The 16973-nt window shown below is 33.7% G+C and overlaps 1 protein-coding gene across 2 annotated transcripts in view; it reads right to left on the minus strand.

Moving 5' to 3' along the window:
- Positions 1-16973, minus strand: part of TBC1D15 (TBC1 domain family member 15) — a 105612-nt gene that overhangs the window by 4089 nt on the left and 84550 nt on the right. For both annotated transcript variants that reach the window (XM_023504307.2, XM_012550480.3), the window contains exons 12-15: positions 6616-6716; positions 2185-2284; positions 1643-1740; positions 780-896 (exon numbers count right to left, since the gene is read on the minus strand). In XM_023504307.2, coding sequence (XP_023360075.1) covers positions 780-896; positions 1643-1740; positions 2185-2284; positions 6616-6716 — 416 coding nt within the window. The remainder of the gene's footprint in view (positions 1-779; positions 897-1642; positions 1741-2184; positions 2285-6615; positions 6717-16973) is intronic.

The following is a 16973-nucleotide window of genomic DNA, read 5'->3' on the forward strand; positions in this document are numbered from 1 at the left end:
AAAAAAAAGTCTGTTAAAAACCAACAATAATGTTAATGAGAGTTATACAGCAGCTTCTTGAAAAATTGGAAATTCCAACTATCCCAAGAATTCCACCACAGCAACTTCCCTGCTCTGCCTACTTCTCTGCTCTATTACAGAGGTAGACAGTCACATCTATAGGTGCAAGAAGCAGCACCAAGATCATTTATCTTTAACTGATCTCCAAGTTCCTTAACAACTCTAAAATCCAGTCATCCTAAAAGTGAGAAGACAGCCATGGGACAAAGCTGTAAAAACTCCTTAGGACGAAGGACTCTTGAGGACCCTCTTCCACCATTCACACAGTCATCTATACCTTTGAGAAAATAAGGAAGGGTTAAAGATTTTATGAGTTTTGCCGTTAGATTCCTATTATTTATTAAGTCTGGGTATATGAAGACAGTTAACAGACATATGAAGTGATAACTTCTTTTGTAGCATCAAAAGCAATGCTCTTCCAACAGGTGGTAGAGATGGGAGAAAAACTTCATTTACTGTTTCTGGTGGAAAAACCAGTAAAGCTCTCTGATAACAAGATCAAAATTATCAATGCTATTCATATTTTGCACAAGACATATTTAGGCAAATGAACATGGCTTAAATTTGGATCAATGGGCATATAATATTACTATACCTGGATTTTATTTATTTATTTATACTCCACTGCAAAAAGTTAATGCCACCAAAATGAAACAAATGAAAGTCTACTAAATAGTTAAAGTCAGGAACCATGATGATTTCAATAAATTATCACATACCTTAAGTATTTCATTAAAACCATAATGCTTTTCTATGATTTGTTGCTTTTCAGATTCCAAAATAGCACAGCAAAGAAGAAGATGAAAATTCTGACAAGGTAATTCAGTCCACATTACCTATAAAAATGATAGAATTGTTTAAATTATTCCTAACATTTCTAAGATATATTTCTAAAATTTTGATTGAGAGACAATGCTATGTTTATATTAATCACAATGCTAAACACAAAAAGATTCTCTGACTTAGAGTATCCCTGTATGTTAAGGAAGGCCTCTTTGTTATCAAATAAATGAACTAAATATAAATAATTCAAACCATGGTATTCTGGAATGAGAAAACATCCTCGTCATGCCACACAGTCAAGTTTGGCATTCCTTAAAAACTAAGTCCTGATCTTTTAAAAAATTAATTTGATAAATTGTGAAAAAAATTGAGAAATATGAAATATGACACCAGTTACAAAAATATATCAAATACTATTTCTGAAATTTTGTTTTGGAACTCAGAACATTCTGAAAACTGCACAAAGTGATTAAAAAATCTTCTCAATCTGAAAATGATGGTCTCTCCCAGTAAAGCACAAGGACCATTAAGAAACAGTATTTATGAAGAATACCTGGTTCAAATAGTGAGCATTGTCACCAACAGTCTAGTTATAAAGGCTTGTTTTTCTACTTTCACAATAGAGAAGGAAAGATTTCAAATGGGACACCTTAATGCATTCAGAAACATTAGTAAACTTCAGTTATACAAAATTAACAAAATTTAATTTAACAAATTAAAATTAACAAATTAATTTTAAGTTAACAAAATTTCTTTCTCTGAATAAAAGATTCAGTAAGTATAAAATATAGCTTGTTACCTCCCATAATCGAAGAATATCTAGAAAACTAAATTCCCTTTTGAATCTAATTAGAAGCCAACGGAAACAAAAATAAAGATATCCTGAGTCTTGAGATTCTAAAAAGAAAGGAAAAAACAAATAATTTTAAAACAAAAGGCATGCATGAGAGCAATATGAAACTTATGACATATTTAGTCCAGGTTTGTTTAAACATAAATTCCTAATTATCAAATAATGAAAACTCAGGTTAAATTATAAAGGGGTAAAAAAGTTTTATATATATATGTATGTATGTATGTATAAACAAACACACATAGATTTTATACATACATACATAGTCATATACACTTGATTCAGCAAACAATTGTATTGTTTCTAGATTATAATTATCATGAAAAGACTATTCATTTGAGTTAATCATTTTCCATGTCTATAAAACTGTTTTAGCCTTTTTTTCTTAAGAGAAAAGGAAAATTTAAAAGAACAAAGAGTTCCTTAAATTTTCATTTTTTGTAAACTACTTTCAAAATTAGGAATTAGTTTTGATTCATATAACATACCTAAGTAACTGCAAAATCCACTATCCAGCAAGCGAAGTAAGGTACTTAGCTGAATTAGCTGTGTCTTCATGCCTTGCATCTGTTCTTCAAAATTCTGATGCTTTAAAAGGAAAGAATTATTATGTCACCATGGTTCCAGAGAGGATATAAATATTTTATATCATCCAGATAATCACATATTACAAGAATGCCATTTATAAATTCAAACATGGATTTATCACTGTTCTGTTGATAACTGGGATAAACATTTGATTTGAAAATAGAGCCTATAAGACATAAAAAATTTGATTTGGTGGTCTTGGCAAGGCATTTTTTTCCTTTTATTCTCTTCTAAAACAAAATACAGAAACATCATCTCTGAAATGAATAATTAATATACTTTCCATCTAGAACAAGAAATTTAATGGTAAGAACAAAAACTAGGCCAAATGAAATATTAACAAAAATACTTTTAAAAGTAATTAAATATAATATGCAATTATATAGAGAGAAATATTAAGGAAAACAAATAATTTCTAAATTATTTCCCTTCATTCTGTATCTCAAATTATAAAATGAAACCAACAGATTAAATTGATACAAATGACCTGTTGCTTAGGTGCATTTCTTGGATTTTAATGATTCCTCAGTTCCTTTTATTATAATTAGCTTTCATTATATAAAACTGATGTATATAAATAGTGGTAGAATTAAGTTTCACTATATGTTAGCATTTAGAAAAGGATTTTTTCCATTTAGAAAAGGAAAAAGCAATCACTAAAAGCTCCCATAGGATTACAAAAAACAACAACAACAACAAAAAGACAAAATCATTCTCCAAAGATAAGAACACAGTTAGTTTTCAAAAGAAAAATTCAAGCTAACATATGAAAAAGATGCTACAAATCACTACTAATACAAAGTATACAAATTAAAATATCTCTGAGGTTATAGTTGTTTTGTTATTTATCCGGCTTATGGCTTATCTACTATTTTATGTTTGTGGCAGCCCTTTTTGTAGTGGCTAGAAACTAGAAATTAAATGGATGCCCATCAATTGGAGAATGCTGAATAAATTATGATATATGAATGTTACGGAATATTATTGTTCTGTAAGAAATGACCAACAGGATGATTTCAGAGAGGCCTGGAGAAACTTGCATGAATTGATGCTGAGTGAAATAAGCAGAACCAAAAGATCATTATACACGGCAACAACAAGATTATATGATGATGTACTCTGGTGGATGTGACTCTCTTCAACAATAAGATGATTCAAATCACAGTTCAAATTGTTCAGTAAAGAAGAGAATCAGCTCAGATTCTCACCCAGAAAAAGAAGAGTATGGACCACTGTTGGTGTTTCTTTTTCCAAAACACAGCCAGGTGATAAAAGAGTTCAGATCTTTTATTATTCTCAATATAGCCCGGTTAGCTCAGAGGCCTATCTCTCTGCTTGGTTCCAAGACTCTTGCAGCTTTGTCCTTGGCTTCTGCCTCTGCTTTCTTCAGCCTCCAGCCAGCACCAAGGTAGAAGATGCAATAAATCTCTTGCCTCAAAGATAGGGCTTGTGGGCTTCCTCCCAGAGTGCTCCTCTCTGACCCCAGTCAATGTTCCCAAGAAAAACTCTCTCAAGCTCTAAGAGCTTCCTATATATATATGATCTCCCAAAGGTTAACTCCTCCTTCTGGAGAGAGAGGGATTCTGGGTTATCTCCCAGAGTGCTCTCTGGCCCTAAGAGAGGTGTGAATTTGGATATCTCTTTCTAAACCCTGAACTCTCCCAAATGTGTGAATTCCATTGAGCACTTAGATACTTATGAGCTCTCTAAAGGTGTGAACACAAGCATCATTTCCATCAGTTGTAATTAATACCTTGTTTCAAGTTCTGGCCCAAAATATCTCCTTCTAAGAGCAAATCAATCATATCGAACCATGTTAAATTAGATAATTATTGTCTCTATCAACTATAATGGCTTAACACTTTGTAAAGATCTCCCCTTTTCTTTTGATTTAGAACATAGGCAATCATAACCTCCTTGACTTCTTAAGGAGGTGAGAACTCCAAAAAGATGATCACACCTTCCCTGACTGCTCAAAAAAGGAGTGAAAACACCATAAAAAGAAGGTGGTCATGCCCTCCCTGACATCTCAGGAAGGGAGATGAAAATACCAAAGGAAATAGAAAATTAGGGGGTTTCTAAAGGGGCTCACTTGAAACAGGTATGAAACAAGGTACATAAATCCATCAATATGGGAGGCATTACACATAATTACATAAGCACATAGCAATATAACACAGGCTAGTAATAATGTTAACAAATAACATAAATCAACATGAAAAATTTACACATGTCCATAAGTCCTAGAAATAGTCCAAAAGGAACCCATTGCCCATTAATTCATGTGCCAGAAATTCAATAATTCTTGTAAGTTTGAAGTAAACAATTTTTCATAACATGAATCAACATACAAAATTATACATGTCCATAAGTCCTAAAAATAGTCCAAAAGGAACCCATTGTCCATTAGTTCATGTGCCAAGAATCCAATAATTCTTGTAAGCTCTGAAGTACTGCAATAGTCTCATCAACAATTTTTCATCTCAAGGAAATCCAATGATTCTTGCTGGTTTTCAAGAACTGAAAGAGTCTCATCTTGTGTTAGGAAATCCAATGATTCCTTAAGATTTTAAAGTTCTTTTAACAGTCTCAATTTCAGCCATGCTCTTTCGGTATCAGATGTTTCTTGAATCTTTCTCCTTTGTTTTGAAGAACTTGAAACGGTCTCTTTACCACTTTTGGGATTTCTCTTCATCACCTGGTTTACATTGGAGCTGTTTACACTGGACACTGCCCTGTTGGGCTGAAAAATCTGTATTCTCTCCAACTGTAATCCTGATTGCTTTTCTGTTGATTAATGACATCAGAGTCCTGAATTTCTAAAGACTCTCTGGGTGTAAACTCAGCTGCCATCATGCCCCACCTGTCCTTTGATTGATACTTAGGAGCTGGGCCCTGCCTCTCACTTCTCTGGGTCAATCTACATTCAGAGGCCTAGTGAAAGCCTCGGTTACATTTTGGGCATAGGGTTTTGGGTTTTCTCTCACCCTGTCTTCTCATTCTATCTCCATATCTACATTGAGCTCTCAAATGTCCAACTTTTCCACACTGAAAACATCAATGAATTTTTCTAAAAGTCCCAAAGGTTAATTCCTCCTTCTGGAGAGAAAGGGATTCTGGGTTATCTCCCAAAGTACTCTCTGGCCCGAAGGGAGGTGTGAATTTGGATATCTCTTTCTAAATCCTGAACTCTCCCAAAAGTGTGAACTCCATTGAGTACTTAGATACTTATGAGCTCTCTAAAGGTGTGAACACAAACATCATTTCTATCAGTTGTAATTAATACCTTGTTTCAAGTTCTGGCCCAAAATATCTCTTTCTAAGATCAAATCAATCATATTGAACCATGCTAAATTAGATAATTATTGTCTCTATCAAGTCTAATGGCTTAACACTTTGTAAAGATTCCAACAGACCACAACATAGCATTTCCACTCTTTCTGTTATTGTTTGCTTGCATTTTTGTTTTCCTTCTCAGGGTTTTTTCTTTCTTTCTAGATCCAATTTTTTTTGTGCAGCAAGATAATTGTACAAATATGTATACATATATTAGATTTACTATATACTTTAACATATTTAACATGTATTGGACTACCTGCCATCTAAGGGAGGGGATGGGCGAAGGAGGGAGAAAGTTGGAACAGAAGATTTTGCAAGGGTCAATGTTGAAAAATTATCCATACATATGTTTTGTAAATAAAAAGCTATATTAATAAAATAAAATAAATTTACTATTTTAGATGATTTCTCTCAATTTATTTTTTTGCTAATTCTCTGAATGCATTATTCTGGGTACTGTTACTGTTTCTGAGGGTTTTTAGTGGAAGAAGGGACAATGATCTATACATGCTAATAATTATACATTTCTGAGAAAATAACAACAAATTAGGAAGAAAGTGGTATGGTTAAACAAGTAAAATGCAAGAGTAAAAAATTAGAAAGTTGAAGAACTATTATAATGACAAAGCCCAAAGTCATACCATCTTCAAGAGTGGTGAAGCTATTATTCATTGTCCAAGTAGGTCTTATCTCAAACAGATAACAAGGCCCACAACTCTCCCAAAGATATGAATGCTTTCTTATAGTAAATTCTGATTCTTTCTGCTATTTACATTCTAAAAATATTTTTTTTTTCTATTAAAGAGAATATATGTCAACATTCCCAAGTCTTGAGGGACCACTATAGGGGAAAAAAAAAATACTGGAAAAAATTAATATAAATATTTCCTTAAATCAGTCAATGATACAAATGAAAAAGAACTAAATAAGGAAAGTTTTGTCATTAAAAACTACATTTGGAGATCCAAAAGTAAAGGGGATTTTTTTCTTACCACTTGATCCATGTAAGATACAAAGCACCAAAAAGCATCCACCTCATTCTCCATCACATACAAAAGAGGGGAAAGCAAATCACTCATTCCTTGGACATACCCTGCAAGAAAAAAGGGGAAGAAGGAATTAATGTTTGTAAAACTTAACACGTTCCCAAATTTTATTATTGATAAATATGAATAAACTTTGAAAATGGCAAAATTTTAATACCCTTGAATGCTCTTAAAGACACATATGAATGTCATGCATTGATTCAGTGAAAACTGATTAAATACTTTCTGTGCAAAAGAGGCAGAGAAGAAGCATAACATAGTAAATAGAAGGCTGAACTTAGAATCAGAGAAAGCTGGGTTAGACTGCTTCTAATACGCATTAATTGTATGACCATAAGCTGAGCAAGTACATAAAGCTCTCTCTGTCTCAGGCAACTCTACAGGCGATTTAACTACTCATTTGTACTACTAGAAAACATTTCCACACCAAGAAATCTTTACAATGATTATGCAACTGACACCCCCCCCCCCCAAAAAAAAATAAGCATAAGGCATCATTCTAAGAAAACTGCTTAAAAATTCCATTAAGGCAGGTACAGTCATTTAAAATCTTATCCAGTATATGTCAAGTAATTTAATTCTCTCTCAAACAGCTGAATTTAAAGGTAGCTTCAGTCAACACTTACTTCAGAAAACCATATGGATACACATTTTATCACCAACAACTATCTTAGGTAACCAAAAAAAAGTAGTACCTTAATAAATTTCTAAAAGCTTGTACTTTTCTAGTCTATGCAATCAACAGTATTAAAGACAATTCTCCAAATTATCAAGAACTTTAAAGGACAAATAATCTCTTCTAAATTGGCAAAATGCTACTACTGTAGCTATCTACGAGCACACACATATGTACTCATATTTATCAAGGAGAATTATAACTAAAAAGCATTTCTCTACAATGATGAGAGATTTTTAAAGACAAGTAATATACTAAAAATATTTATGAAAAATGCTTCCTATAATAATAGATACTATAATAGTCTCTTATTCCTGTAATGAACTGTATGATCCTTGGGAACAAGAATCATCTTATTAGGAACAAGAATCATCTTATTAACTTCTATAGATTCTAGTATAGTACTCAGTCCACAGGAAATGATTAATGTTTGTTGTACTGTGATTTTATAAAAAAAAAATTCCCGTAAATGCCTTGTTGTTTTCAATGTCCAACTCTTTATGACTCCATTTGAGATTTTCATAGTCAAGATCCTGGTGTGGTTTGCCATTTCCTTCTCTAATTCACTTTAGTGCTGAGGAAAGAAAGTGAGGCAACAGAATTAAGTGAAATGCCCAAGATCACACAGCTAGTGAGTGTCTTCTGCAGTCAAATTTGAACTCGAGGAGATAAGTCCTAATTCCAAGCAGAGTACTTTATTTATTGTGCCATCTGGCTGTCCCTCTCACCCCCCTATGGCAATTTTAAAATATTTGTATTTGTGAGGACAGAAAGGAATCTGAGGCTGTAGAGAAATCCCAATAAGTATGTTTCCTCTATCATTTTAGATCTGTATTAATTTTATAATTTATAATCTCAAAAGAGTTGCCTGAAATGTTGAAAGGTTCTATGACTTGTCGAAGATCACACAGCCAGTCTATGTCAAAAGCAGGACATGAATGAATCAAGGTCTTCATGACTACAAGGCTGGCACTCTATCAACTATATCATGCTGTCTCTCAGAAGAAAGACTATTCTTCCAACAGTATGAAGGACAGAAGGATGATGAGAGAGGTAGTGAAGGCAGTAAGACCTATGAAAAGATAAGGAGGATAAATGAAACAAATCCTAATGATTGATAAAAGTTTATATTAGAGTTGTGAGAAGATAAAGAATAAGGTAAATATTTAAGAAATGTTACATGTTATCAAGACCTGGAAATTGATTACTTGGGGGAGTGGGGAGAAAGAAGAAGCAAAAATAACCCCAATATCCCAAAGGAAACTGAGTAAATGGTAACAGAAATAATGAAGAAAGTAGAATAGGGTTGGGGGAAAGAGAATATTCTACTTTTAAAAAAAATTATTTTTGGTGGGGTTTTTTTGGCTGAGTCAATTGGGGTCAAGTGACTTGCCCAGGGTCACACAGCTAGGAAGTGCTAAGAGTCTGAGGCTAGATTTGAACTCAGGTCCATCTGACTTTAGGGCTAGTACTCTATCCACTATATCACCTAACTGCCCTGAGAATATTCTAATTTTAATGCTAATGGGACATACAAGTGGAATGTAATCAATTATGGATGTAAATATTCCATTTTTCGATTACATACCAACACTTTTCCAATTATCTAAGTTCAAAACCTTAAAATCATTCTCAATTCCTAAATACCCAATCAACTGCCAAATCTCGTAGATTCCATCTCCACAAAAGCACTCTCATTCAATCCCTTCTCTCTAGATTCTAGTTCCCCTTCACTTGCACTATTCCAATAGTCTTCTAACTTATTTCCTTGCTTCCAGATTATACCCTCTCCAATACATACTTCACAGAGCTGTCAAAATAATATACTTAAAGCACAGATCTGATAGAATCAATAAACTCCAATATTTCCCTACTACCTGCAATCATATACAAAATTCTATTTGGCATTTAAAACCCTCTACATCTTGGCTCTAAATTTATACCTTTCAGACTTATTAAATAAATTACTCCCTTTCATGAACTCTGTGATCCAGCCACGTGGACCTTCTTGTTGTTCTTCTAACAATACTTCATAGCCTCATCTCCTTGTCCCTCATTCCTAGGATTCAGTCTCTTCTAGTTTGCTTCAAGGCTTTATTCAAACACTATCTTCTACAAGAGATCTTTCCTTATAATTATATTCATGATCTATGAAATTACTTTCTATTTTGAATATACTTATATATGCATTCTGTATCCCTTGACCAAATATAAGTTTCCTGAAAGCAGGGACTTTCATTATTGTCTTTGCCCCTCAGTGTTTAAGATGGTGACTAGCATTTAAAAGATGCTTAATAATTGCTTACTGATTAACCAGAATATCAAGAAGAGTTAAGTTATCATACAGGTCCATATAACAGGTTAAATTTACCTAAAAACTATAAAGTAATCTATTGGTAAATATATACTTCTTAGAATAATAAGAACTGGAACCCTTTATTTCACTGGTATCTGGAATCCCTGAATAAGGAAACTCCCTCCATCAATAAAGGTTCATACCTTCTCTGCAATATATAGTCCTAGAGATTTGTTTAGAATCCAAAGAATTTGAGTCACTTGTCCATAATCACACTAGAACATTTTAAACGTATCTGCACACATATACACACTCTTCAATTCTTAGGAAAACAAATAATGGGTGCCTCCATTCCATTACTAATCTACCCAATTATTGTTGGAACTTCTAAAGTAATCATATAATTATATTTACTAATCTTTTTTCATACAAATTATCCTTCCAAAAAGCTAATTTTCACTGAATGTAAGAGGAATAGCAAAAGAGCAGATCTAAAAGTTAATGCATACAAAATCATGTAATACTTTTTTTTTTAATCTGTTTTTCTCTCTCAAGAAATTTGTGTTTACCTGTCTTGATTCTTATATTATCCAGAAAGCATAAGCAACAATGTTTCTAAACCAATTACTCTATTACTGGTTCAACTAATATGTACTTTCTTCACTTATTCTACCTCACCTTCTTCTTTTGCTATTGATACTACTCATGATCCTGTCACAATTCCCACATTTGCTATAAATTCCACACTAAAACAACATAATTGGGATGCACTTCAGACACATTTGTCAACATAAAATGAAGTAGCTAGTTCTTAAAAACAAACAAAATAGAATTAGAATTTTGTTTTCTTTAGCAATAGTTCCATTCCTTCCTTTCTTTCTTTCTTTTTTTTTTTTTTGAATTCACTTGAGTTCCTTCAATCAGACTGGGTGGATCAGGGATTTTTATTAAGTTAAAAAAAAATTCATACTAGATCATTTAAGTTAAGGTAGTATCAGCAATTTTTTAACATTACTGTTCAATTTTTCATTTTGGTCATATTAAATAAATTCTTAGAAATAAAGTTGTTGTTTGAATTGGAACATTAACTTGATTCTTGATGTCGGCTAAATCATATCATCAATAAATTTAATAAGTTTTAGGTTCCTCAAATGCTAAAAAGGGAGTTTGCCAAAAAGGTCTGATGTCCCTTGTAGTCATTAAAAAATTCTAAGTTCTAGTCTCTAATTGTTCCAAGAAATTATTTCTCACTCTGAAAGTTTCAAAGATTTGAAGTTTATCATTAACTCTAATTTCTTTGATAATTCTCTTGACTAGGATAGAGAGAAAATATAACAAAATCACTATTTATGTTAATAGTGACATTTAGCTCTACATCTCATTTTGTTTATTTATTTTTTAAATAGCTTTTTATTTACATGTTATATGTATGGGTAATTTTACAGCATTGACAATTGCCAAACTTTTTGTTCCAGTTTTTTCCCTCCTTCCCCCCACCCCTCCCCTAGATGGCAGGATGACCAGTAGATGTTAAATATATTAAAGTATAAATTAGATACACAATAAGTATACATGACCAAACCATTATTTTGCTATACAAAAAGAATTGGACTCTGAAATGTTGTACAATTAGCCTGTGAAGGAAATCCAAAATGCAGGCAGACAAAAAACATAGGGATTGGGAATTCAATGTAATGGTTCTTAGTCATCTCCCAGAGTTCTTTTGCTGGGCGTAGCTGGTTCAGTTCATTACTGCTCCATTAAGACTCATTTGGTTCATCTCATTGCTGAGGATGGCCAAGTCCATCAGAATTGATCATCATAGAGTATTGTTGTTCAAGTAAGTATATAATGATCTCCTGGCCCTGCTCGTTTCACTCAGCATCAGTTCGTGTAAGTCTCTCCAGGCCTTTCTGAAATCATCCTGTTGGTCATTTCTTACTGAACAATAATATTCCATGATATTCATATACCACAATTAAGTCAGCCATTCTCCAATTGATGGGCATCTACTCAGTTTCTGGCCACTACAAAGAGGGCTGCCACAAACATTCGTGCACATACAGATCCCTTTCCCTTCTTTATGATCTCTTTGGGATGTACGCCCAGTAGTAACACTGCTGGATCATAAGGGTATGCAGTTTGATAACTTTGTGAGCATAGTTCCAAATTGCTCTCCAGAACGGTTGGATGTATTCACAATTCCACCAACAATGTATTAGTGTCCCTGTTTTCCCACATCCCCTACAACATTCTGCATTATCTTTCCCTGTCATTCTAGCCAGTCTGACAGGTCTGTATAGTGGTATCTCAGTTGTCTTAATTTGCATTTCTCTGTACATCTCATTTTAATAACTTGATTTTCTTAATATTTTCAGTATCTAAGGTAGAAACTAAGTGAAAATTAACAGTTCAACTGCAATAAGGTAACTGTTGATTATATAGGCAGACCATAAAGTACAGATGGAGAAACACTGGATCTTAAACTTGAACTCTCCTGAGTCTGAATCTATTTCTTCCATTTCTGTGAACCTGAGCAAGTCACTTAACTCTTCTAAGTTTCCTCATTTCTGAAATAAGAATATACTTAAACCCCATAACTAATGGGGTTGCCCAAGGACATATCTCAATTTCCCTGGGACCAGAAAAGAAGTGTTAGGTGATTTGAGAACTTTGCATCACAGTACCAATAGTTACCCTTCAAGGACAACTGAATCTAGACCCTTAAACTCTCAGAATGGTACTAGTTGGCCATAGGATTTGTCTCAAATTATGAAAAGTTTGGACTAATGTAAGAGGACTTGCCAACCCCCCACCAGCCTTGGACATCACACAGGGCACAGCTCAGGTAAGCTGAGGGTAGCTCACATGAGGCTGAACAAGATGGTGTTGGGAAGAAGGGATCCCACCCGAAGAAGCAATTCCAGGAGAGGCGTGCTGGACCTTGGCGGAGAGTACCTTGAATATCCCTATTAGGAAAGAAATGCACACAATATATCTATGTGTACCTTTCTGTAGAAAATCATATATCTACTATAGGTTAGAATGTGCTTACATATGATGTAGGAAGTAGAAGCAGGCACGGAGAAGATAAAAGGATTTGAAATCTGTAATAAAGCAGAATCTCATACCAGAGTCACACACCTCACTCTTGCCCCTCATTACTCACAGTCTTCACCATTCAAGTGGACAGGCAGTACTGGTCACATCATACTAAAAGTGGTAGGGAGTGTAGATTGACACAAGGGATAGGCCACTGTAAAGAGTTTATTACCAAATGTGAAAGATGGAGCTATTATTATTACTGTTATTGACAATGCCACTAATAGCTTTATAATCTATTAGGAATTATTAGAACAAAGAATATGATTCCTGTGTGGTCCCAGATTTCTTATATTTTATTGGCCAAAAGGATGAATTTTTAACTTTGGTGAATTTAGCAATAAAAGTACTGATGAAACTTAAAGTAGATTCTTTTAATACATATGGTTTGATATGGATGATGGATGAGAATATGAAACAAAAATGACACGAAAAGGGAGAATCATGGAAATACAAAAGAGGAAGATCTATCTATTTCTGGCTAACCAACAGAAATGACTGTTTTACTGTCATGTGTATACTGAGAAATATACTTAATACAACTTACCTATATCCCTATGTACCTAATACAAGCAATAAAAAAACTCTCCTAAAATTAGCTTAGAAAATCTAATCTAATTCATGTGTGCAAGATCAGCAAACTTTCCTAATCATAATGACTATAATCATTGGGAGTGTGGCAAGAGGAATTGAAGCCCTTAAGATCCTTCTCCCTTTTAGTCCCTGTGAATCTGCTCATCAACCACAAACAAAAACAATAAAGCAAAGATCCAGAGACTTGGAGTTTGGATCTGGGTATCCATCACACTATATCTGAGCCCCAATTCACTTGTGTGCTTGTGGGATTAGGGAACCACACAGTCCTCCATGTCTGGGAGGACGGTCTGATTTGTAGCACTTAAGTTCCTTCTTAGTACTTCATCCATAATCTCCTCACTTACTCTAAGCCTATATTCATTTATAAATTCCTGGAAGGAAGTTATGTTTAATTTCTGAGTGAGGACATTTAATAATAAATTTAACAAAAATTGTTTCCCAATGCATTTCTGCACAACTCTTTAAGTATCAGAAGTTTTCCTTAATTTACAGGAAACCTGCTTTTCTGTAACTTTAATCAACTGGGTCTTACTTTTGTTCTCTGGGGAATAGCAGAACAATTCAAATCCTTTTTCCAAGTGACAATTATTCAAAAACTAAAAACAGCTACAATCTTTGTACATCCTTTACTCCAACCCAACCCAAAACAAATTGAAAAGTGTTTGTTTTTGTTCTTTTTTTTTTCTGACAAGTTATCAACTGAAATATTTATCTGGTCATCATATTAAATTGATGCGCATATTACTCTTGCAATTGAGGAGCTGGCTGAAACAAACAACCTAATATTTTTTAAAAGAGAAAACAGTGATTTATCTTGTGTTACTTGATGAAGCAGAAAGCAGTAGCATAATCAAATTGATATAACATTATCAAATGTGTGAATGAAGGATGTAGACAGCAGATCACACTTTGATTGCTCGGTTCCTGAGCCTTACTTTCTTGATTGGAAGGTCACCTATCTAGTAGTAGAAAAAACTCCAAAGGCTGAAAGATTCATTCTACTTTCTCCCTTATTTTCATGTGTCTGACTACATAACTGTCGGAATTCCTATAACAAGCATTTATTAAGTACTTTATAAGTATAAAGCCTGGGTACTTTACCCTAGAGATTATAAAAAATTATTTCCCTTTAGGAAATACCTTCATGATGTCATTAATGCTCTTGGAGAACAAAAGCCCAAGAACAAAATCCTTCATCATACTGGGGAGATTCAATATATAAACATATAAGTATATTATGACAATTTGAGAAAGTAAAGACCACTAACAACCAGGAGGATTAGAAAAGTTTAACCTAAAGAATAGCACAGGAATTGATCCTTAAAAGAAACCAGAGTTTAGATGAGATTGAGGTAGAGAGGACCCACATGAAGAAACAGAAAGCATTACTATCCTGCCGACATAGGGTTAGACAGCAGCAGACTTGGATCTAGAACAATTCTTACCTTTGTACATTGCCTACTTCAATGTCAAACTTGGACTTGGAGGAATAGCAAAAAATGAAAAGAAAAAGCTACCTGTAACAAAACCTTTTCATGTTTGTCTTGGGCATCTTAGGTAACTGTCAACACTTATTAAAAATTAGGTTAAATTAGAAAAGTCAGGTGCTTGACTCAATAGGACATGGAGTCAAGGATCTGTTATTTTCACTCTAATGTTGAGTAGTAACATTTCTATAAAATGAAAACTAGGCTATGTGAAAATTCCTGGTACAAGAGTTACCTTGGCTCCCTGAGTCTTCCATAAAGCTGAAGGTTCATGTCTTTTGAGCTTATTTTCTACTTTAATTACTTTAAATGAACAGCTTTATAAAATGTATTATATACTGTTCTGCCTCCATTATATAATGTATGCTAAACATATTTTAATTTTATCTTGATTAGGATCATGATTAGAAATATCTTTTTTTTATTTTAATTTTTTTTGCTGAGGCAATTGGGGTTAAGTGATTTGTCCAGGGTCATACAGCTAGGAAGTGTTAAAAGTCTGAGGCCAGATTTGAACTCAGGTCCTCCTGATTTCAGAGCTGGTGCTCTATCTACTATGCTACCTAGCTGCCCCTAGAAATATCAATCTTGTACTAACTGGTAATTCATTTATGACCGTGGCTTTTTATCAAGGTATAGACAGTTATCGTTTTATATAAACTGGACCATTCTAAAGACTTCTAGGTAAATCAATCTATATGCAATGCAAATTTGCCCAAAAATATGGGAAAGGAAGGGAAGAAGACGAGAAAAAGGCTCCATGCCTATGGAAGAAGGATTTAAGGACATATGGGGGCTAGGGACAGATAAAAGTGAGAACAAAAGGAAGAACACAAAGTCCAGGGAAGCTACATTGGAGTCTAGCTAGAACTGAGAAGAAGAGCATACAATGGGGCAGACATATAGCGACCAAACAAGACCAAACAAGAAAGGACAGGTGACACACTAGGCCAGGGATAGACATGCTCAGAGAGAGAGAAAACAGACACAGGTGACCACAAACATGAGTGGGTAAACAGAGCAAGAAAAGATTCAATATAGGAGATTTCAAACCAAGCCCCAAGCCCAGCAGTTTAATTTTTTTTTTTTGGGGGGGGGAGGAGTTGTTAGTTTTTGGGGGGATGGGGAAAAGGGGTATTATAGAATACCCAGCTAAGGGGAAAGGGCAAAGAGAAAGCGCAATATTATACAGTAAAGTTAGCATACGATTTTTTTGGACAGTGGATTTCCTTCAGAATTCCTGATCCAACCAAGATTTCCATGAAGAGAAAACTGTCTATATTCTGCTTAAGAAGGAACTGTTTGCCGCTGAAATAAATGGTTAAGATTGCTGTGATACTTTTTTGTATTCACTTCAGTGTTACTTCAAGTCAACTGTCACTTCTTACAGTTATCATTATGCTCCATCCTCTTCCCTACTGTGTACCAAATAAAGTTCAAACTGCATAATCAGGTAACTAAACAGACCCTCTAACATCACTATACCTTTTGAGATTTATTTTAAACTACTCTCTCCTCCGTATTATCTGAGAACCCCTATACATGCCTCATGCTTTCATTCCTTCACTGACATTGTTTTCATAGTCTCTTATGTGCTTCTAACTTCTATCCCAAGTCTGAATTTGATAACCTCAGTTTTTAGCACTAAACCTTTTTTCTCTAACTTAACCACTTCTGTTGGTGAAAACAATATCCACACATTTTTCCATAATCAAAACTTGGTACTTACTAATTTACAGACACACAGACTATATATTTTACAATCTCTTTTCTATCTTGTATGCTTTTTAAAAATTATACTTTCTTACAATCTTGCAAATACTGCACCAGTTAATGGAAACCAAGATAAAATTTATATATAAAATTATTTTAGACATTTAGAATTAGATAATTAGAATTAAATGTCTCCTCCCAAAAAAATCATTTTACCAGACCAAACTAAATCATATTTTCCCTACTCCAAAACATTATTATAAAAATGCTTCAAAGGCAAAATTCCTCTTCGTTGTAAAAGAAGTCTTTAAAAGTTATTACAGAATAAAAAATTTCTGAAGAGTTAATTATAATTTGAAGCCTAGGACCACTGATATACTTCTTCTGTGAAGAAAGTAATACAATTAATCTTGTTTTTCTGATGCATTTTATT

Source organism: Sarcophilus harrisii, chromosome 5 (assembly GCF_902635505.1).
Source record: "Sarcophilus harrisii chromosome 5, mSarHar1.11, whole genome shotgun sequence".
Taxonomy (NCBI): Eukaryota; Metazoa; Chordata; class Mammalia; order Dasyuromorphia; family Dasyuridae; genus Sarcophilus; species Sarcophilus harrisii.